The 25,373-nt window shown below is 35.7% G+C and overlaps 1 protein-coding gene across 3 annotated transcripts in view; it reads right to left on the reverse strand.

Annotated features, from left to right (window-relative positions):
- Positions 1-388: 388 nt before the first annotated feature.
- The window catches only part of LOC128865434 (probable serine/threonine-protein kinase tsuA), a 30,737-nt gene continuing 5,752 nt past the window's right edge, over positions 389-25,373 (reverse strand). Inside the window, exons 1-3 of one of the 3 annotated variants that reach the window (XM_054105813.1) lie at positions 5,779-6,529; positions 4,197-4,571; positions 389-4,053 (exon numbers count right to left, since the gene is read on the reverse strand). In XM_054105813.1, coding sequence (XP_053961788.1) covers positions 2,081-4,053; positions 4,197-4,571; positions 5,779-5,956 — 2,526 coding nt within the window. In that variant the 5' untranslated portion in view covers positions 5,957-6,529 and the 3' untranslated portion in view covers positions 389-2,080. Of the gene's footprint in view, positions 4,054-4,196; positions 4,572-5,778; positions 6,530-16,268; positions 16,457-25,373 lie in introns of those variants that run through there. The other 2 variants (XM_054105815.1, XM_054105814.1) reach the window with 2 other exon arrangements.

The following is a 25,373-nucleotide window of genomic DNA, read 5'->3' on the forward strand; positions in this document are numbered from 1 at the left end:
GTACGAGTACAACATTGTGGTTTGAACTAGTAACAAAAGGTTCCAATTTCGAAGTAGTACTACACGATACCGAGCGCCTCAATCCAAAAAACCAATGATTTCGAACAGTTTTACTCTATCACGAATTCTGCGATACGCGCCCCAACTAATATATTAAAATTTACATTATAAGAACTGCCTAGTTCTAATGAACAAAGTCTATAGCAAATAAAATGAACGAGAATTTTTCAACTTACATTAATTTTTAAGCTTATCGCATGAAAATAAAATATTTATTCAAATTAAAATATAAAAGTGGTCGAGCAACTCTATACAAATTCTCTCATCCAATATAAAAACTCCGTTCAATAATATTAACAAAATTTGTTTTTTGGAAATGTTTAGGTTTATTTACAATATATACATATAGCTGTTTAAATTTTAAAATTTCTAAAATACATATTTAGGTATGCAAAGCCTATTTATTTGTAATATAATAATAACTCATAAATAAATATGTATTATAATAGGTGATTAACAAACATACACTTAACTATTTGTTATATAAAACTTCTTTACACATTCAAGTAAAGTTTATAAATATGTAAATGGAACTATGAATAGTTAACGTTTTTCAAACATTTGAACTTGTAATAAATTATATATATGTATGTGTATATACAAAACTACTACTCTTAAATATTCCATTTCCCATCTTCAACATTATTCACTTCCCTCAGAAATCCACTTGCGAATGTTATACGTTTACTGAAATCACAGGTGGTAGTAATGTGTGGTAAATATACGTATGTATGTGTGCATATATGCATATATGTTGACATATTTACAAAGATATAAGTATGCATGTATATTTAACCATAAATATTATATTATTTTTTTCTAAACTAATATCTAAACATAAATAACATATACATAATTTGTGTTTAACAAGAACTAAAGTGTACTTGCCGTAAGCTATTTTATATACATATAATTTTTTTATAATAGTTTGTTGGTTTTTCTCAGAAATCAATTCAAATACATACATATTTTAAAATAGGCATCTTTTTGTTTTTCTTGTAATACATTGGTATTTATAATACAGATGCTGTAAACAAAAATATCAGGTGGCAAGCTATCCAGAAAACTATATATTTAGGCAATAAAAACCAGGGCTCTATGTATCTTATGGAGATCTTAGCGAAAAGAACTTAATCATTTGAGTTCAGTTTCCCACCAAAAACTATACATCGTCAAATAAAAAAATCACTTTTCAACATTCTTGCTTCATGCACATACAAAACATTAGTTGTTAGACGCAATCCTAGCTAGGTTTCATCTTTGAATTTAATTGCCTTTCAGAAGAAGTTACTATTACTCAAAATCATATAGTATTGATAAGCAATTATGATCACATTAAAGAGCGTCAGAAAATTAATATATTTTTTCGTTAAACAGACGCACAACGAAGAAAACGGCTGACATGATGTTTTGTAATGCCCGTTTACTTTCAGTAAATTTAAACTATTTTATTTATACAGCGCTATCCTTCATACACATTTATTATAACATACTTGTAGGTGCATGCACAAGTGGGTACTAGTATTAAATATACATACACCTATAAATGTCTATATCCCTATCAGAAGGGAATTGATTTCACTATTATGAGTTTTGACTTAATTGCCCATTAACGCGAAGTGTTGTTCAACTTCTTGTAAAATTTTCAATTTATTTTTCTTACAAAAGGTCACTGTTGCAATCAGCTTGAAACAAATCATTTGCTTCATAGGTATGCATTGTACACCAATTTTACCATACATACGCTTCACATTTCGCATAAGTTCCGTAAGTATTAGTGAGAAAATTGAGTTCAAATTAAATTCATTCTAAGTAGTATAAAAATAAATACTTGGTGCGTAATTATATTTAATAAAGATTGTTTAGATAAATTATTCACACTCGCATTTCTACCTAACGCAATCCACACAAATACATATTTAAAAGGTTATTGTGTCTCTGCTCTCTCTCCATTCATGTACAAACATTTATGTCTTACAGCGGCGTTCAAGATGATTATGGAGCTCCCATTCTACTCATCTCAAATTTTCAAATCTGCTGGTGTACTTATTTGGTCTACTGAAAGAATCATCATATTTTTAATATTTGCTACCTCCGATTCTAGCCGCGCCAAATGAGATTTAAGTATGTGTTCGCGTTCCGAGGGTGACACACCCACTATTGAAGTGCTGCCACAATTCGCTGTATCAACTTTTCGTTGAAATTGTGAAGTCCACTCAGTGCTGCCGATCGAGATACCAGAATCGCGTTCATCGCTCGAGTTGTCCCCGTTATCGACCCAAGCGGGAGGCGAAGCCCGATTACTCACCGGTTCCTGTTTGATATGCTGAAGTGCCAGCAAAGCTGTGGCAGCGGCGTCTTTGTCCCCTAAATGGGACTTGTGCCTTAACTTGAGCGGTAGACAATTATTGGAATCGGTACTGCTGGGACTGGTAGTACTAATGTTTACTACATTATTATGTTCTATATCTTCGGTGCCATCCGGTTCGTGTTCGTCGTCGCCAGAGACGACTCCCGACGAAGAGGCCGAGGACAGCGAGGATGATGTGGATGATAGTATATGTTCATATGCAGGTGAGCAGGCGCGACGTGATAAATTTAGAACGCTACTGCCACTGTTCGCGTTTCCATTGGTGACAGAGGATGAGGAAACGGCATCCACTGCACTTGAACTAACATGGTTGGCCTCAGTTGATTTTGCCTTAAAGCCGCTTTCCATATTTTGGCTGGATGCTGATACTTGCTCCTTTGTGCTATATGCATAGATACTGGTCGGATGTGGTGGCACATAGAGAGGTGCCGTTATCGGTGCATTATACAACGGAGGTTCAGTAGGTTCCGTTGTGACATTTGTATTTATAGCAGCGCCCACTACAGCCACAACTTTACGTAAATTGTCGAGATCATCGCAATTGACATTGCGATTAAGGGCTTGCAAAACATGTAAATTCTGCAAATTGGACGGTGGGGACTGCTGGGGCGGCTCTGATGTCGACATATGCCGAACATTCTCTAGATGTGATGTCGTGTTTGCACTTGGATTTATGTTATTTAGCATATTAGAGTTGTTTGGTCTAGACATTTCAGTATGTGGATAGTTGTTGTTAATTGGCAGGGGTGGTGGCTGATAGTGTTCAGCATTGAGATGTACTGGGGAGGTGGATAATTGCATGTGAGCCAGTGATGACATCGCATGTGGATGAGACAGTGTTGGAGATATATTTGGATGATTAACATTTTTGATGCTCTGTTGCAGCGACTGTTGGGTAGTTTTGCATATCAAACTACTGTCTCCATTCAGTGCATTGCTGGGATCATTGCTGGAAACCTGATTTAGGTTATTTGATTTCTGTGGTGTAAGTATTCCACTCGACGATGGGTTTTGTGCAATGGATGTGGAGGTCGGAGGACATCCTGAACCATTTGTGGATGTATGCGCAGGCACGCCATAAACAATAGATGTGGGTACGCCAGTTGTGGAAGCATTGAAACCGCTATTCATTGTCATCTTGGCGCGTTTGGTTATACTCAAGACTTGTTCACTTGTTGGCAACGAGGCCAATATTTGTTCAACGCTCACCAAATTTTCACCAGAGATGTTAAATTTGTCTTTGATGGCATCTAATTGTGCCTTTAATACGTGATTCTCCTTTGTTAACTCAACAACTCTTTGTTCCAAGACCATGTCATTATAGCGACGTTTTTCGCGACTACGTTTGGCCGCTTCGTTATTACGTCGGCGACGATCCCAATAGCTGTCATCCTTTTTGCTATCTGGCGTAAACTCACGCTGCTTTCGCTGCGTGAACAACTCTTTGTGCGATTGTGACTGTTGTGATGATTTGGACATGTTATGAGAGTCGAATGAACTATTTGAGCCGCTGAAGCTGTTGCGGTATTTTGTACCATTTACATGCGAAATGTTATCTGGTAAACTATGGCCACTATCACTGGACTGTGGGCTTATTGGGCCGTACATGGAGTAGGGGTGAACTGGAAAAACAAAAGAAAAAGAGGCAAATATAACCTATAGTTTATACATTTCCTTTACATGTAAATATATTATACATATGTACTTATATATTATATATGTATGCATGCATAGAGTGACTGGTAACTGAATCCGTTAGACTCACCATTATTTGCATCATTAGAACTGCCATTCAATGAAAGTGTTGGCGAAATGGACGGTAAGCGTACGTTGTGCATTGTGGATGTTTTTGTGGTCAAACCTGCTACTGAGGAACTATTGTTGTTGGCGCTCTTGTGATGATTATTGTTTAAAGCAGCAACGCTAAGGATCTCCGGCATATCAGCAACGAAATTTCCACTATTTAAGGCCTCAGTACTAGCTGAGGAGGCGGTATCATGGGGGAGCTGCTGTTGACGAGCGATCAGTTCCACAACGGAATTGCGTTTATTATATTGTTGTTGTAAGAGCTCTAATTGTTGCTGGTTTAGATTATTACTGCTATTGTTGTTATTGTAGATATCAGTAATTTTGTTCGCATCTAAAAAGAAGCGAATGAAAACATGTTAATATAAATATTCATATATGTATACATATACAAACATATGTTTATATTATAATCCCTGCAGTTAAATCTTCTAGTTATGTACTTTCTTACTACAATGCTAGCACCTGGAATCTTCCACTTGGCGTTATCCTACGAAATTGTCGACCTATGCATCAGCATTACACCATTTAACGAACTAGTAAGCCTATGCATCAGTGTTATGCCAGTTAAATGAAAATAGGCACATGCTTGATTTGCAATATTTACAATCCTCATTTTGTGCATCTTAACGATTAACGTATAAATAATTTTTATATTTTTATTTATATATTTTTGCTCACACCCTTAATAGGGCTCTTTGTAACTGGTACAATTCAGGTTACTTTGTAACTTGTATGAGTTCTTCTTTCAAGTACCACCCGTTCATGAACAGGAATATTTACTGAGAAATTTGACTTTTCAGAGGAGGGACAAAAATATAGAATATAAAATAAGCTCATTGTTATTTTTATACAAGACCTTGGTTTCAAAAGTATCTATGTTAAGTTCGAGCTCGTGGCAAAGACGTCTTCTTGCGCCCTTCAGCTCCAAAGTTGAAAATATTATATTGAAAAAAGAAATGGAGTAGCTTATAGGTATAAGATTCTAGCCGAGCTCCTCCTCGTATTTGTGGTGTGCGTCTTCACGTTGTTCCACAAATGGAGCGACCTACAGTTTAAATCCGGCTCCAAACGGGAAAATGGTTTTTTATGACAAGATAAGCAAGTAAATTTCAGACGCTTAGGACCAGGCTTTGACTTTTTAGTATAAATCTAACCCGACTTTCCTGCCTTACCTGCGTTACAACTGAGATGATTCAAACTCACGACTATCTTGCATTTTTTTGTATAGAACAATATATGGTTTATAGTTCTCAAAAACAATCAAAATAAAATGCTTTGATTTTCCCAATTAAGTCACGCAATAGGCGGGAAAAATGACGCCGTCATGGCTTATTTCATAAAAACCAACTGGCGTAGAACTTCTATATACTTATTAATTGTTTAAATACCCGCATAATGTAGAAGACATTTAAACAACTAGCCAATCTAAACAAAGTGCTACTTCAGCACTACCCTTTAAAAACACATGCATTTGCATGTATGTACCTAAGTATGTGTGTACTTGAAAATTGTTTCACTCTATATTTTCACTAACGTACTTTTATCCTTCATATAATTGTTATTGTTGTAACTTTTAAAAGCATTCACTGCTGCCCTGCTAGATGATGTTGCTGCAGTGGACTTTGTCACATTATTATTTTTCAAAACAAGCATATTTTTGGCAGCTGAGTTTTTGAATAAATTCACTTTTGGCTCCAAAGTGCAAACAATAGACATTTTTGAAATTTGAGCAACTTCACTTTATATTTGTTTTAAGTTTGTTTAGGAATTTTTTTATTTAATTTTTTTGCCAAAGTTTTATTTTTTTCTATTGCTCAGGAAATATTTTAAACATTCACGTTTACATAGCACAGCATTTTTATTTATCCGTTGAAATCGGCAAAATCCAATATTAGTAATATATTATTAAATTATTTTTATTTTAGAACTGTATTTATTTTTGATCGCCAAACACAATATAGCGCGCAACGCAGTTAAACAGTTACGTATACGTACATATGTACAAATATCACAAGCCAAGACGAATTCACTGCGCGCTCATTGTGTTATATTCATGACTTGATTTGGAGATTCTTTCAAATGCTATCGGTTTTATTTAGTGCGTTCCATTTATTAATTCAGCTGTTTAGCTAGGTACTGTTGTCTTTTCAGTCAGAATATTGCATTAGCGAAGCTGCAACTCGTACAACCGTTAACCACGACTGTTAAAACACAATTGAAATAGAAAAGCTTTCACAAGTAAACCTCTTTCACTGTTCGTAAATGACAAATGGCAAACCCGGCTACAGCAGCTGAGTTGGCTAGTGCTGGTTGTTATGATGTGCTGGATAATGGCATTTCGAGCAGGCTTCTCTGTGTTTTGCTATTGAAAATACGGTCACGTTGCAGCAACACACGTTAATTAAGTCTCGACTCAAACATGTTGCAACCCACATATTTCATAATGAAACTGGTATTGACAGCTGTGGCACATTACCTCTTCCATTGCCAATCCAACTGCTGCCACCGTCGCTACACTAGTGTTGTAGTTCTATGTTGCTTCTACCGCCTCTCTCTTGGGGTTTATTGGCAGTTGGTTATTTGTTCGTTGTCGAAGTGTGTAAAAGTGAAATTTCACCTCAAAACATGTTGCTCATCTAACTTAGCTTCAAGCCATTCTATGTACATAACCCACGGTTCGCATGCAGCGCCTTGTGAGTAGTGAGTTAACTAAGCGAGCTGGCAAACAGTAAACTGTCTGCTCGCCCTCTAGCTGGCAGATCATATTGCCCATGTTCGGTTGTATTAAGTAATAAAATAATCCAACTACATACAGTAGTGGTGATTGGGGTGGGGACGCGATGCTTGCTGTTCAAGCATAGTCACGCGTCATGGCCGCACTCTCACTCAGCATGGGTCCATTGCTTAATCGAAGCTGCGCGAAAGCAACGTGAGTGCATGATATACAGAATCAAAATCGAACCGTTATTTGTCTCTCAGCGAATTTGAAGGAATCAGGAAATAAGAGATATGACAGGGCTTTGTTTATAACAGAGGTCGGCAAGAACTGAGAGTTTTTTGTCCATATACATGAGAAAAAATCAACGCAGTCATTTCTCATCTTACTCCGTTGCTGTCGGAACAACGACTGTACGCATATGAAATGAAAGGGTACAATTGCACTGTCAAGTCCCCTATGACGTAGCAGCTAAAGTTACTTTCACAATTTTACTTCGGATGGTTTGAGTGCCATTAGCATTAGAGAGCAAAGAGATACAGACCTGGGATTCGAACGAAAACATGATGTGTGGTCAAGAATGATACAGTGTCGGTAATAATGACTTTGTGATCTTTCTGTGGAGGTCTGTGGAAATAAAAAACCTGAACATGGAAAAAGTGGTGAGGTATAATGATATGGAGCTGTTTTTTATTCCATGGTGTTTTATTATTGTATCAGATCGATGGCATAATGAATTGGACAGGAGGAGCCGATAATTTGGGGCTTTCAAAAGGATAATGATCTAATGCAGCAGCCGCGCTGCAACAAAAAAATGGCTGGGTGATGAGGGTATTCACGTGCCGGAGGACCCTCTTATTGCCCTCAAATCAAAAGCGGGAACTCTTAAAAATATCAAAACTCATTTTTTCGGCATTAAGTTGTGTTGCAACTGCTAAGCTCTATGTGGACGTGTATTTTTTCTTTGGACATCAAAATGTAAGTGATTTTCAACCACAAAAATATTCAATATAATTACGTACCTCTGGTTGTCAACGCAATGTTCTTAAGTATTTTTCAACGGCTGTACGTACAAGTGAATGAATATACGAACGTGTATATATAAGTACATATGTATGCATACTCGTACATGAATACTCACTCTAGTATGCAATTTGTAAGCCCGCGAGTCAAAGTAGCCGGCAATAAGAACATTCTAATATACCAGTTTAACGATTCTCAAAATGTACTGCCCCACTTAAGAAAAAAAGAGTGGGTTACACACATAGGCTTAATGGATGGTAACTACTTTTATTGCCAACTTCTTCTTTCTGCTGAGTAGCTTAATGGGAGAGTACTAAGCGGAGCTAACATTTCTAATGATAGTGCGATATTTTTTATTTGTACAGCCCTCAATAAATAAGAGCTAACAGTGGATTGTTAAAATAATAGAATGAATGTTCACATTTTTTCGAGTAAAAATGTATTACTGGGCCAAATGTGAATTGGTGATTATTCCTACATACATACATATGTACAAGTATATATGTACATATGTTACAAATCATATTTAGCCTTTTATTGAAGCTTTTGTATGCTTTATAGTAAAATTTAGCCTAATAGCCAATATATGTACCATACATAGGCACACATATATATATTCGAACCACCAATTTTTTCAAAACGCACTGCAACTTATTTGATCGCCATAGATCATACACTAGCTAAATAGAATGTTTCGTTAAAATTAATGTGCACATACTTTTGTAAGTAGCTTCTTGTGGCAAACGTAGTTAAATATAAGTATAATACTTCTATGAAGAGTTTATTTGGTCTAACTCAAAGTTATACTGGAGAAAAATTTTATGTTAGTAAATGTGCTATTAGTAAATGCTCCATGGATACGCAAAAGCAAAATTAAATATGTAGACCTAAATTAAAAAGAAACAAGTAAAATAGTTTAAAACTTGGCCGGTTATTTTACTATTTTAGTATTACTTAGCCAATGGCAGTTAAAGTTTATAACATCGGAAGCACGTACGGAAATTTAGTCTTAGCATAAAGAAAGTTGGTTCTTGTCTAATCTTAATAATATTTATGCCGGCATTTACTCGAAAGTGGTAAATTTCTTCTGTATTTCTTTTTTTGGCTTCATCATTTATACCAAATGTGAGTACATTTGCTATATTTATAATATATTATGGATCAGTTTTTTTTTTTAATTTTTTTCAAACTTTTCTTATACTGGAAGTGGCAGTGGTTATTGACCGATTTTCCCATTTTCAGTACTATATTGAGCGAAGAGTAATATGTGTACCAATTTCTGCTCGAGTTATCGTGCGCACGGATGGACGGACGGACATGACTTAATCGACTCTTATCATCATTCTGAGAATTATAGTATATATGTATACGTATACTTATGTCTATCCCGACTCTCTTAGGCTCTTACATACAACTGTAAAATGATATATCTCCTGACTTAGTGGTCCTGTATCCATACAAATGGATTCATAATTGTTGTTTAAAATACGTGGCAAGGAAGATTCGCTTGTTTCGACTCCCCTACGGTCTGATCCCTCTATACTACGGAACAACAACTGCAACTAGTAACTTTCCAGTAACAAGGACATATAAATGATGTTTTTTTGTAAACGTGGTTGTGGAACAAATATGGTGCTAGAGCTTTTAAATTTTACATTGAAAAATACATCGAACAGTCAGTGGGACAAGTTCTAAATTTCATTTCGAGTAGTGAATAAAACAAAAACATCTAACATTGCATCTTTGAAAGTATTTATTGTGATCAAAGAAACGTAAACGAGCTAAAATACATCTGACAATATTTTATAATATATATATATATATGACAATATTTTATAATATATATATATGTACACCCTTTTTTGGGTGTTTGGCCGAGCTCCTCCTCCTATTTGTGGCGTGCGTCTTGATGTTGTTCCACAAATGGATTGACCTACAGTTTTAAGGCGACTCCGAACATCAGATATTTTTTATGAGAAGCTTTTTCAAAAATACACTCACAGGTTTTGCCATTGCCTGCCGAGGGGTGACCGCTATTACAAAAAAATTTTTCTTCAATTTCCTCAGGTTCCAACCTACGTTCTCTCTGAACTCCGAATGGTACTCACGCACCAAATCATTCGGCTACGGCGGCCGCCGTATAATATACCAACTTACAATAAGTTGGAGAATACGCATAATTCGTAAAATATCGCCACTTGCACTTGAAAGCACTGGCCAAAGCATGTCGCTTGTGAGCTAAGCGGTTGAAAACAAATTTGCTTGCATATCGATAGACTTTTATTGCTTTCACATACAAATTTTTTGCCTGGCGAGCAGCAGAATTCTCTAGTGAGCAGAGAAGTGCGAAGTAGAGACTCGAAAGCAGCTACTAGGTGGCGTAATTTTTCGCCATCATATTTGACAGCTGCAGTATACAAACAGACCAACAATGGAGCGCGCAAAGGTCAATAGAGATTTCCGTCACTGAAAACCATTTTTTTATTTAGTAAGAAATTATTCAAAAACAAAATTGGATTATTAATTTTGCGCCACCTTGTACTTCTTAATTGAAAGTTAGTGAATCGATTCTTGTAGGCATTCGAACATCAAACATCAAACAATCATTATTAGCTAAACATTGAACCGCTGTGCTCTGAATATAAAAAGTTACAAACTTGTGTGAATTTAGTAATACCTACATAACTTCAAAGACGTTATACTATAATCTACTAATTTTCTTCAACTTTGCTTCGAACGCAGCAAATTATTTTATAGACACAATTGCAATAAAATATTTTTTTCTGTAGTATTCTCTCACGTTGCAAACTAGTTATATACAAGTACATACATAAGCTATATTAGTAAATATGTAACCATACACGTTGTTCATACAATTCTCCAACGTTTTGCTTGGCGAGCTGTTACGAAACACCTCTGCTTATAAAAACGTAATAGCAAAAACACATTCTTCTGCAGCTGTTGATATCATGTCGGCTGATGTGGTTGCTGTTGCTGTTGGCTTGGTTTTTGTTGTTGTTCCTGCTGTTATAAGTTAGAATCAGCGCTATTTATATATCAGAGCACGGGGCGGCAAGCTACGCTGCCACTGTCAGCCAACTAAGGAACAACGTGTGTCACGTGTAGGGAAATGTGCACTGCGTTGTTATGAACAATACCAGTGCAACGCTCCCTCAACTCACATGTTCTAGACACTCATTTCGCTGTTGCGGCGATCAGTAGTGCAATAGTAACAGAAATTGTGATAGCAACAAAAACACTGAAGCAAATAATAACATGCATACGTATTTTTCAATATAAATCGATGCTACAACAGTCGATAGTCAACTGCACTGCAGGGAGCTTGTGGGAGGCAGGAGAGCAATGTAAATGGGATCGAATTAAGTAGAAGTTAACGCGAATGTGATTGAATTGAATGCAGTGAATATATATTTGATGATAATACAGCGATTATGCAAAATGTTGTATTTAAATTAAAAGCAAATTTTGTTTTTTCTCCTTGTTATTTTTCATATTTGTTACGCAAAAGGAAAACAGCTTGCAAGTGAGAAATTCTACGGCATGCGAATTGCTGAGACGTTATTAAGAAAGTAAAGTTATTTAGTTTAATTTTGATGAATGACCTTATGCATGCATTTATTCTGTACCATGGTCGTGAAGTCGTAGTGCTGGTGTGAATTTTTGGGCTCAGAAGGGCAACAAGATCAATTTTTTTCAGGACGGTTAGAAGTTAAAGCCTGATAGTCTGAGGCAGTTTTTATAAGCGCGTAGCAAATGTCTTATAAACCTGATGGGAATTTTAGAAAGAGATAAACGAGAGTGGACATCATCTCAAAAAGATTGCATTGCAACAGATTGAATATCGACTAGACAGCTAAAATCTTTTTTATCATTTAATGAATTTTTAATTAGTAAAAATGAACTATCGAAAAGCATAAGCTAAATAAAAAACAAACATTTCTTTGAAAGTTATAACCAAAAATGAAATCTAAGTTTTTGGATTCCGGAGGATTTTAGAAAAAAAAAAATATTTTGAATAGAATTTCATAAAAATGATAGATAAATTATGCAACCCTATAACTTAAACTTTTGAAAAATAATTATAATTTATATGATCATAACCATTTACCACATTAATTAACGATTTGTTGCTAATTTCCTAAAAACTGTGGAGATCTGCACGCGAAAACATGCTCCCGTGGATTCGATTTAATAGCATTGTAAACATAGTATGCATTATATACCCATATTTCCATTATTATTAAAACTAGTTTCTTCTAAAAAACCTTATTCATACATAAGCATCTGCATATGGTATCCATGATATATTGTAGAAGGTGCTATACGTAAGCAGCTCAGGACATTAGAAGGAAAAGGTTAAAGTTCAGAAAAACTGTGAGAATTACTGTTTTAAACGGATTGATTTGTATATTTTTAAGACAATACACACCAGCAAGGTTTTCGATGGAATTTGATGTAACGGCAGCAAGCCAAATAATAAATAGTTATGCACAGCCTCGTGTTGGTTGCGGCGCCAATCGGCCACGTTGTTTCAAACATTCTCGGCAGCGACTTGATGAATGTCAATCACACGTGAGAGTGAATTGTGCAAATGCGCAAACGTGACTCAACGTGATGATGATAATCGCCTTCGCTCCCGACAGCACACCACACCACCCATGTAAATACATACATACATACACTTCATAATGGAAATATTATTGCAAATTAATTTCTATTTTTGCTGGTCGTGTTTTTATTACAAGTATGCATACATACATATGTAAGTACGAAGCTCGGTGCTGGGCTATACACGAGTAGTACGGTTTCTTTTTCAATGTAGATCCATGGAGAGTATTAAGAGGTATACTAAAAACTGCATTTACATGCATATATCTGTATTAGGCCGGGTCGATTTGTGGAGAGGCAAAAAAATCGCCCATTGCTCTGTGAAAATCATATTCTAGGGATCAAAATAAGAAACTTTGCCGAAGGAACCATACCCCTAAAACGAATTCTGATGTCCCCCAATTTGGGTCGAACTTTTTAGTTTCTTTTCTCTTGTAAAGGCCAAAAATGGTGATATTTTGAAATGATTGTATGGTGAACCCCCCAGGGGAGTTCCAGGGGGTGTGGCACTGGCATGGGTGGATCGGCCGTCCAAAGTTAGTGGGGGTCGGTCATACATTTGGACTCGATTGGAGCACTCTAAATGGGTCAAAGTGGGATTTTTCGTTCGACCCAAATTGGGGGACATCAGATTTCGTTTTAGAGGTATGGTTCCTTCGGCAAAGTTTCTTATTTTGATCCCTAGAATACGATTTTCACAGAGCAATGAGCGATTTTTAAATCGACCCGCCCTAATCTGTATCGAATATACAATTTTCTGAGTTGAATTAAACTTATCATAACTTGAGTCGATAAGAAGGTATGCAAACATGTTGAAACAGAAATAAACAAGTTGAGAAGTGGTAAGTTAGAGTTTATATATCCGCCCAAATCTTAATAAAATTTAATTTGGGATGATTAGATTAGGTTAGATTAGATTTGTGGGGGGTTGGACAAGTCCAAGCACTCAATCACGAAGACCATTGTACTACACCCGAATAGATTACACTGGAAGGAATAGAGAAACAGGATAGATACAGTATGGGTGGTAAGACGAGCAAATTGGTCACTCTTCCGCGAATCTCTTGGAAGAGTTTAAACTTTATCGATGCTCAGGACATCGCCCTCCAATAACCTAAGTCTGATTCTAGAGAACGCCGAACAGCTGCCGAGAAAGTGCTCTCTAGTGCCCTCGTTTTCACGGCAAGCCAGGCATATTGGGTCGTCGATGATTCCCATGGTAGCCATATGCTGACCACAGGCGTTGTGCCCTGTGATAACACCTACCAGTGCTTTCTGGTCCTTTCTGCTAAGTTTTAGGAGAAAGGTCGCTAATTTCCTGTTTGGTTCTTTCACAAAGCAGGGATAGCTATGTATTAATTTTTTGAATCAAATGAATAGCTTGTAAAATCAGACAGACGGGCGGATATTTGGTCATAGCATAAAAAAGTGGCTATGGTTTTTATCTAATCTCAATAATATTTATATCGAATCTTGCCATTGCGGGTTTCGAACGTGAGCACTGCCGAATGGTAGTCACGCACAAATCCAATCGGTTACGCTTATATCTTAGAAAAAAATTATTGAGATAAAGAATTGTAATCTTTATTTAATTTTTTCGTAATAGGTACCTTCGCTGACGTATATATGTATATAAACCATCAAGTTCTAGTAAAATTGAATTTATAAATACTTCTACAGAGTTTATGGAAGAGCTGTTAGATAATAGTCAAAAGGATTATTATTGGAGGAGATATCAATATCGATTGGTTGAAAAAAGGTGATTACTGTACTAGAACACTAAGAGCTCTAACACAACGGGTATGAAACAATTTATATCAAATGCTACTAAGGTGAACAAGGGAGTTTCACTGCCACTGATAAATCTTCTGGTAATAGAAATATGAAATGCTCAGTGCTTCATACTCCAAGGTTATTGCATCATTTAATAATTCACATTAAGTTTGGAGAGTTATCAAGCAGTACTTCAAGTGAAGGAGAAAAGTTTCTGATGAAGGGGATAGATAAATTACACGTGTTATTTGATTTCAACGTGTATATATATATATATATATATATGGCCGAGCTCCTCTTCCTGATTGTGGCGTGCGTCTTGATGTTGTTCCACAAATGGAAGGACCTACAGTTTTAAGCCGAAACTTATGAAAACAGTATATACAACTGAATCAAAACAAATTAAGCAGTAAATAGATTAAATCAGTTTTTTGACAGCAATATAGACTCTATAGTCGAAAATATATGTAACGCAAATGACTACCAAATGCACAGTAGTATTGAAAGTGGCTGTTCAAGCGAGTTTACTGAAGTAATTAAGTAGTAGGTTCTTGGAAGAATAGACAAAAATCTTATAAATACTAATGGCTCCGATGAGATGAGTTCTGAAATTCTAAAAAAAAATTGCCAAAGTTGGTGACGCAGAAATTGATATTGCAATTACAATCACTTGCACAAAGATTGATGCAAAATCCCTAAAAACGCCTGTAATTGTTCCTATGACTAAATTAAGATAAGTTATATGATCTTAGTTATTCTCTTTTTACATCCAACCTGCAAAAAAACACCAGCAAATTTTGCGAATTACGTTGAAAGTAATAACTCGTAATATTCATACAGATTGTTAGTTGTAGTTAAGATTTTCAAAGAACAATAGATAGCGAAGACAGGGCTATTAGCAGATTTTCTGGAGGACTACGAAAGAGCTTTTGGAACATTGAATATATAGCTGTTGTTAAAAAGACTAGGGGAAATGTAGGTATAGCATTATTGGTTTTGTTTATGAACCAGAAGACCTAGAGCCGTATATTACCGTTCTTTCACCTTCAATTTAAGCAGACCAAAACATAGGAAAATCTTATTTTTTACCCGCTTACAATTTATAAGCTTTATAAAGATGCAGTTATAAATTTGGGGCTTTTTCCTGGAAATTTTCGACTTACATATGTATAAGTAAGTATGAAAGTTAGAAATGTAACTGGGCTTAAACTTTTATGTAACGAATCAAATCTTCTTTGACTTTTGATTTTTTGTAAGTATGTACACTCGAAACAAGCAAAAGCGAAAAAAGTTATAAAAAATCATTGCTCCGCTGTCAGTTTGGTGAATAACTGTAAATAACACGAGATTTCATTTTACAGAATGAACGCAACTAAACTAAAGTGTTCTACATATAAATTCAAAAGAAATAAAATGAGACCAAAATGCTAATGAACTTTTGTAACAGCGACGAATGCGACGAAGCGGTGGGTGGCTACAGAGGTAAAATGCTTTATCGACAAACAAACAAGAGAAACAAATTGCGTGGACGCAAAACAATTCAGTAATAATAACTTTCACGCGTTGCCTTACGTGAGGTTGAACAATCACTGTATATGATAAGTAAAAACCACGCACACACATATTTACATATATTTATTAATTTCATTGCACATATTATATTTATCACATTTGCTACATATCTATAACGTTACTTATCTCATTACAATTAAAACACTTCTATGGAGCACATAGTGGCTGAACAGATATTAGGGTTAATTGGAGAAAATTACTGAATAATCGGAGTTTTGTATTTTTGAATTACGGCATCTTAGATGCTAAATACCAGTAAAACATCACTTCAGAGTTAATCTTCTAGCCAAGACATGCATTCATAAAATTACAAACCTTTTCTTCTCGAATAAAAGTTTTTCTCTCTTATCTCTCTCTCGTATTGCTTTTTTGACATTAGAGTCCATTACAAAAGAGCCGAACTGAGTTGTCAGTCACATCTTGTTTAATATACCTTGGTTGCGCTGGATTTCGCTTTATTTTGACAGCTGAGATGATATAAATCTTTAGGGCAATTTTAAAATTTTAGTGTGCGTTGAAATAAATAAGTAAAATTCGTTGGAGAACTGTAAATTCGAGTATAAATTTACAATTATTACAATTAATGTTTTTAAATTACATATTTTTTATTATAATTTATATTATTGTATTATTTTATTACAACGTTCAAGCGTTCAACAACGCAGTTAGAAATTCCGCTCCTCTCCTTCGGTGAACTAAGTATTACTTCAGGGGAGGAAACCTTTGCTTGTCAATGTGTGGTGTCTATTATGTACATCTAAAAGTTTTTAAAAACTCAGTTTATGTGATATGTATATCATATGAACACTTAAAATAAAAATAAACTCTTTTCCATAGAAAATGTAATACAATTTCGATGCAATCCTGTGTTCTGACCGAACTTTATACACCCGCACTCGTATATGGTGTTTTCTTTTCTCGCAGTGATGTCGCAATTTTTCTCTCTTTGCCAGAGCTCTCAGATATTCATTTTCGCAGCATATTCATAGGGTAGCGTTTTCTTTTCTCAAGTTGGTTTACTTGCACCAGGCGAATGGGTGGCATTTTTATGACATGTGAATAAAAATTAATATTTGTACGAAGTTTCATCGAAATATAATATATTAATTTTTCCTTGCGTTAACATGCGTACTGATAGACCGACGGATGAACAGAATGGCTAAATCGACTCCTCTCACCATTCTCAGCTTTTTGTGCTATTGTAGGCACATACAACCGTTATATGAACAAAATTACAATACCCTTATAAATTATATTACCCTTCACAACAATAAATTAAGACTCAGGTACATAATAGTTTATCGAAAACTGTTTGTGCATGTCAGCCTTAAAAATATTCTGTGCTTCCTGTATAATTTGCACTGTATGTATAAAAAACTTGCCAACGGAATATGTTAATGGGAATATTATCTCATACACAGCATCTATGCGGAATAATATGAGGATAATTTCCAGAAATTTGAGCCTTTTTTGTCACTTTCAGCAGACTACAACTAAGTGAACAATATAAAGCTATTAGTTATACAATTTCAGATCATACCTCTTTATGAACTTACAATATATACTCGTCTCACAATTTATCTATATAGTGTCACAATTTTGCTTCGGATAGCGAACCCTTTTAATCTATTAGGTGCGCAACTAAGTTCTCGCTATTTTTTTTTGATGAAAATACAACTTTATTCTGAAAAAATGGTTACAAGTGAATCATTGAAAGTATTGCCCATCACTGGCTACTACTTTTCCCATCTTTCTGGTAGATCTCGTATACCGTCGCGATAAAACTGTTCATATTTTAAGGCTATCCACGGATCAAACTATTTTTTGATGTCTTCATATGAATGGAACTGCTGGTCACCTAGACCATGCGCCATTGATCGGAATAGGTGATAATCGGACGGAGCAATATCTAGAGAATATGGCGGGTGGGGAAGGATTTCCCATTTCAGTGTTTCCAGGTAGGTTTTAACGGGTTTGGCAACGTGAGGCCGAGCGTTGTCATGCTGTAGAGACTCTTTTTCATGCCTCGCCGCGTATTGCGATACCGATCCCCAGTGATGGTTTCGCTTCATAGTTCATAATAAATAACACCAACATGGTCCCACCAAATACATAGCATAACCTTTGCAGCGTGAGTATTCGGCCGAGGCAACGACGTAGAAGTATGACCGGGCAGTCCCCATGACTTTCTTTTCTTTGGATTGCTGTAATGACTCCATTTTTCACGATGTCACGTGCGCCACGATGCGATGAAGAAAACTCTTCCTTTTTTGCCGCTGGAGCAGTTGTTCACAGACGAAAAAACAACGTTCAACATCCCTTGGTTTTAACTCATAAAGAACCTAAGTCCCCTGTTTCTGAATCATTCCCAAAGCATGCAATCGCTTGGTAATGGATTAGCGAGTAATTCCTAATACTGCAGCAAGCTCTTCTTGCGTTTGTCACTGATCCTCATTGAGCAATGCCTCCAATTCAGCGTCTTCGAAGGTTTTTGGCCTTCTTTCACGCGGACGGTCGACAACATTAAAATCACCGTCTTTGAAGCGACGGAACCAATCTCGATGCGTCTCAGCCGCCGCTTTTTTCGAATGAAAGAGGAAAATCAACACTTCCCGCAAATGACGATTATTCGGCACGAAATCAGACATTTTCACAAAATCAAAAGTATATAGTATATATAATACCAAAACAAAACCACTAATGTGTCGAAACAGTTTGTTTACCATATGCCTAAGCTTGTTTTATGACGTTTAGGTTATGTTAGAATGGACTAGCACTCACTGCTGGCGGCATCTATTGACACACAGCGAGAACTTAGTTGCGCACCTAATATCATTCTTGTTTATGCGTGAGGTTTGAAAATAGTAAATAAAACTACATGTTTATGGCTATAGTGTCCTAAATTTCACTACCTTATTTATATAATAGAAAAGCACGCAACATATTCATTGTTTTTCATTGTCGAGTAGGTTACCAGTTGCAACTAGTCGTTTTCCCTGCAGGGTATGTAAGTATGTATGTATGAATATAATTACGAAACTTTCTCGCTTGCAATTGTTTTTGTACATATGTATATTATTCTTTACAACCACCTTCCTAATTTTCTACGTCTGCACGCCACTGAAGTTTTACTTTTTCTTCTGTTAACGGGTATCTTTTTATCATAAACTCATATGTATAAGCATACATACATATTCACGACATGTAATCAATGTTAATATTCTTCCATACTCGTTTGCTTTCTTTCTTCACAGTTTTTAGCTTTATTTGTTGTTAGTTTTTTTCTTTTCAATTTAGAATTGGGTCACATAACGGATTTCTTGTTCGTTATATCAAACAAGCTCAGTTTAACAACAACAAAAACCTCAGCCATACCGTATGAAAATGTAATGAAGCTCAAACAGCAAGAGCAATAACAAAAATTTAATGTAAATGCAGGAGAAAAAGAAGCGGCAAATAAAAAACTTAAAAAGTTGCACACGAGAGCACATAATTGAAATTTAGAGTTCAGATTCAAACGAACCGGTTTACCTTCTGTTTGATCCACTAACATTTCGCCTCGAGATGCCACTACTTCGGCCAATAACACTCTCTCAAAGCTGATAAAAAGAAAATTTGCAGCTCTCAACTATTGAATAAAGAAAGGTACGAGAGCGAAAGAATTGAGAATAGTTAGAAAGTGTGGAGTAATATGCAAGGGGATCGGGTGGTGGGGGTGTTTTGGGCTGCTTGAGTGTTACATATGGTTGTGAATGTAAGCCCAAGTTCCACTTTTAAGTTTTTATTGAATGCTCGTTTATAAGCATCTCATTCATACTTAAATATACACATATGTATATATATAGGTGTATATATACACAACCCGCATTCTAGGTTTATGCCGTGAAAGTGGGACGGTCGTTCTTGAAAGTGGAACTGTTAGTGCCTTGCATGTACGAGTATAAGCGATCGTGCGGCGCGAATACTAAAAAAAAGGCAGCAGATAAACCGGCACAAGAAATAATTCAAAATGAATGTGGCAAGCAGTAAAACACCAGTGACACTTCCCCACAAAGATTGGAACCGTGAAACAAAAAGCGGCTCTCGAATGTACGGTTAGTAAGAGAAAGTGTTACGTTAAAGTTGCTTGACTGACTAGATGGCATGCGTACAGAATGGAATTGAATAAAAATACTTGAGCGGCTGCGTAAATGGCTAAGTGACGGCCTGCATATACATATACCCATACACATGTGTACAAGTATAAATATACATATAACCAACTTATCAAAAGTATGAAGTCGTTGTACCTTCAACGTTCGCTGTACTTTCAATGCACTGGATAAAGAGTATGTATGATATATAAATACATACATACAAAGTTGTCGTTGGCGATATCAAGTGCCAGTCCCGTACTGAGGCGCATTGGCATGCCGCGCTGCATCTGCGCATTGGTTGGCCATTAGATCGACATAAAAAGCTATTTGGAGAAATTGAATGTTATTATTCACACAAATACTTAAGAGCAGTACTTATTCGAGCATTAGTCTGTAGAATATTACTACTACTTATATTACTTTCGACGGTATTCCGTAAACAAGCGAAATAAGAAAAAAGAAATTTTTAAGCGCGATGACGTTAACTCTCGTATTATGTTGAAGTGAAAACAGATATAAAAATGTATTTATCATAAAAACGTATGAATATACATATGTATGTATGTGTGCATGCACATTATATCTATGTATTTCGATGCATCTCTGCGTAGGCATCATTTACTCTAAATTAATAACGTAAATCACTCTGTCAGTTCTTTCTGTGGAGGTCCGTGAGCACAAAAAACGGTGGAACACGGCGGTGGAAGAATAATGGTTTAGGCGTTGTTTTTCATACGATGGCATAATGAATTCCACAAATTACATCGATATTTAGAAACATTTCTTGTTACTTTATACTATAGAGGATTTTGGCGCTTGTAATAATGATCCTAAACAATTGGCTACTGCAAGAATACAAAAAAAAAAAACAATAATAGTTGCGTAATGAATGTGTTCACGTGCTGGAATGGTCTTCTAAGAGCTCAGATGTCAATTCTATTGACAATTTCTGGAGCTCTCTAAAACACCAATGTCTCCCAAAAAATAGGTTTATTGGCAATATATCTCGAAGGAGCGATGTGAACGACTGATGAAATCGATGACTCGAAATGCGTCGCTATTATTCAAGTCAAAATATTAACAATTATTATTTTTAATCTTTTTTTGATTAAATTGTCTTTATTTGAGCACTTTAAGTGTATTGATAGTGGTTTCTTTTATTTTTTTATCGGAAAGCTAAATGTTGTCTTGTTGCTGAGAACACGAGATCAGTACAAGAAAACCTGTACACAACACTTCCATACTGGGAATATGAAGGATTGAATGCTTTCAAAGGCTAAGAGTCTATTTTTTCTTTTGCCACCGGGGTGTATGTATACTTAAATATATATATGTGGTAGTGCCTCGATCAGAATGTTTTACACAAATCGCTTAGATAGAGTAATTGAATTACAAATCCTTAAAAAGAATAAATTTCTTTTAAAATCGAATACCGATATACAGAAAAACATCAGGCTCTGATCGTCATTCAGTTCATTTCTAGAGATTTTTTTGTGAAGCCATATTGCATTATTACTTCTATTGTGATAAAGCAATTTTAGAAAAAAATACAGCACCACTCCCATTTTTTGTAGCAATTAAAATTTCCGCACAACTATTTCGACGAACTTGTGTGCACAGATAATTTAAAATCAGCAGCACAACGCTACCCTCCACTGTATGTAGAGGGTAGAAAATGCTGCACTTTCAACTGTTCAGAGTGTAATAGTTGAGAAAAGACCGCGTAACCCTGTAAGTATGCTGAGAAAAGAATACTAAAATTTTACAGCCCTGGGGCAGGACAGAATAAATACAACATTATTAAGAGAAAATAAAGCCCCATTAGTTTGCTAATTAGTTTTGAAAGCGTGCATTATGGACAGCATGGGCAGGATGTTTTAATGTGACCATAAATCTTTTATAAATAAAACAACATAATTTGTCGAAAGGATTCTTTATATCAACCGATTTTTTAGTCTATGGCGTTAATGAATGAAGCACAATATCCGTTAAATAAGGATGCGCATAAAGGGTGTTTCATGTTGTGTAAAAGTGATGCCGAATCGTCAATGTATAAGTGTTATTATTTTATGGAAGAGCTTTAGAGCAAACCTGCCGACTAAAGATTCCTTTGTAAATAAAAGATTTTTATTCAGTTAGGGCAAATGATTGCCTTCCAACTATCAGGTTGAGACTGAGCTGCCTTCTGATAGAATGGCTTTATTTTTATACTTTCTTTTTGCCTTGTCATCAATAAAATATACATAATTACAATCAAAAATTGTTACAAGTAAAAATCAATAACAAAATTGTAAACACTTAAAAATACTATACAAATGAAATTGTGCTTAGGTTGACTTAAATTTTGTTCAGGTTAACTTACTTCACAGTGAGCTATGGCTTTGCTTTGGAGTGGGGTATCATATGACAAAAAAATGTATTTGGTGTGTGCCATGTGTTTACTTATGTTTCGGGTTTCAAAAAAAAGGAAAAGAACTTTTGTCATTGAAATTGAAATGAAAAGAATTATGTCATTAAAGTAGAGTAAGTTGAAATGAAAAGAATTATGCCATTGAAATTGAAGAGTAGAGTGAATCGAAATGGTTTACATAATTTGAGTTTGAGTATTAAAAATATATTTAAAGAATTCGAAAGAAGTTTGAAAGTGAAGTGGAGGTACTCTACAGTTGTTTTAGCGTACTTCGTACTGTATATCATTTATAATGCGTATGATCTCGTTCCTCAGCACTGGAATCGTCGCGGCCTTATTGGCATAGACGCTACTTTCACGTAGCCCAGATAAAGAAGTCTAATGGTGTCAAACCCCAAGTTCTCGCCGGCCGTTTGACTACGTCGTTTCGTGAGACAATGCGTACTGGGAGCTTCGTTTGCCATACGAAACCTGTTGAAATTACATATAGTCCAAGTCCACATCATCTAATTCAGGCCATAAAAAGCTTTTTCGCCATAACAGTGGTTTTGCTAGGACAAAAACCGCACCAATTAGTGGCTTGTTGCCGGTGCATAAGTTTTTCTTGAAAGACATGTGGATTTTCAGTACCCCCAAATGCGGTAGTTTTGCTCCCCATCTCATACGTTTCGGTAAAAAAGTGGTATATCGGTTATCATGCAGTGCGTGAAATGCACTTCTTACAGAACGACCATTTTCATTAAATGTTTGGATCACTTTTGCACGTTATCTGATTATGTATACTTCGCACAAGTTCGCATAAATTCTAAACAGACAAATAAAAATCTGTTTAATGCACCGTGACTAATTTTGCCAATTTAGTGCCAATTGTGCGAAAAAATATTAACGTATCATAAATAATCGCTGGCATAGATCTGCATCACCCTTGAGTCACCCTATACGTACACCTACGTGCATTAAAATATATCTGTGCATGTAAATAATTCCTGATAGCACAATTCTAAAAATGGAAGCTAAATTTCATTTGCTTGTATACATACATATAAGCAATATACATACTTATATATGTACATATATGCAAATACGCTTGCATAAGGAATACCGAGAATAAGAAAAATCACAGGGGGATGTAATATGTGTATTTAATTTTCGCTGATTACTCAAGAATATTATATAAGCCGGCGATTTCGCAATAACTCGACAATAACCGCTGCCTGCCAATGGGCTCGATCTGCATACATACACAGATACATCCAAATGAGAACGCCATTGCTCTGAGACGTAGTATAATTATGTATGTGTACATATGTACAGTTACAGAATATATGCATGAGCGTGTTGTGAAGTAGCTGTATAATTTAATGTTTTTTTTATTAAATTACACATATGTAGATATAAATAATATAAATAAATGTTAAGTCATTTAATATACATAAGTACATATATTACCTGCACATGCATACACAAACATATATGTAGATGGGTTATGTGTTCTATACATTACCACGGACAATATGCACATATTTAATATGTAATATGTATTTATCGATGACACACTGCGCTTATGAGTTACGATATCCCTTTTCAAGCAACTAAATTGCCTGTCGAGGAAAAGGGAGGTTGTCGAGAAGACGAGCAAGTTAACCCCTAGGCTCTACTACATACATATCATCTCCCATGCTTTCAAACAGTATTTATATATGTATGTATGCATAATATATTGTGCCTTGTAAAGCCACAGTCAAAGCAACTAGAATTAAAGGCTGAGAAAGAGGAAGGCTGTATGTGGTAAAATTCTTTCATAGTGCTAAATTTAGAACAGAGTCTATCATGTAGGTTGATTGGTCACCAATAAACAACAACTGTACCATCTCGCTGTTAAGCGTGGTGGGGAAGACGCGAAATCGCAAAAATTCTGCGCAATTGCTCAGCTTGTTTTAGTGCTACTGCGCTGCAGATTACATTCAATCTTTTAGCGCTTGCTCCTCTTCATTCCTGGCGTTGATTGTCCCCCCATCTCATACAAAAGAGGGAGAAAAAGCAAGTGGCAAAACGAGCACGTTACGATCGACTTCAGTGTGATACTGCTTTAACCGACAGTGTTTCGGTCTTACCGACTACAGGCACTTATAGTACATCTACCTATTTTTTATACCTATCTTGAGTAAAGGGTATTATAATTTTGCTTACATAACGGTTGCTTCACAAAAAAAAAAAAAAAAATGGAAATACCTGGTATAAATTAATCATATTTTTTTAGAAATAGTGAAGACAAAAAAGTAAATACGACGCAAACAAAATGCTCAAAAATAAGCGGAGCCAAACCAACTTTAGAGTAAGTCTAAGTATCTCGATAATGACTTAATACAACTCCCCCGAACTTGGTACACATATAGCTCCACACTTTAGTTAGATCTGACATGTGTAAATATAATTGAAATCGGTTCAAAATTGTTTCCACTTTTTAAATGTTAAGACTGAAACAACGATTTCTAAGATCGAATTGAGCCGTAACGAACTTCGGCAAATTCGGTCGAAGCCAAACTACATATATTAAATGTTTTCAAGGGCTTCACCCTACAAACGGAACATTGTATCTACTTATATATAGAGCCGACCTGCAGTACTGAATAATTGCTTAGTGAGCTCCACTCGATGGAGGAGCAGATAGATATTTCAAAGCAATTTTTCCCCACAGAAGATATGGGTTTTGGTATCAATATTAAAATACAAAAAGTGATGGTTTACAAAATGTTTGAAATGTTCGGCCAAAATTCACCTTTGTTTTGCCGCAGCTGAACTGAATTTTTGTGGCCAAAACTGACGCCGAAGGTTACTCCTTCTCTAGATATTTTTGCGAAACTTAGCAAGGAC

Source organism: Anastrepha ludens, chromosome 5 (genome assembly GCF_028408465.1).
Source record: "Anastrepha ludens isolate Willacy chromosome 5, idAnaLude1.1, whole genome shotgun sequence".
NCBI lineage: Eukaryota > Metazoa > Arthropoda > Insecta > Diptera > Tephritidae > Anastrepha > Anastrepha ludens.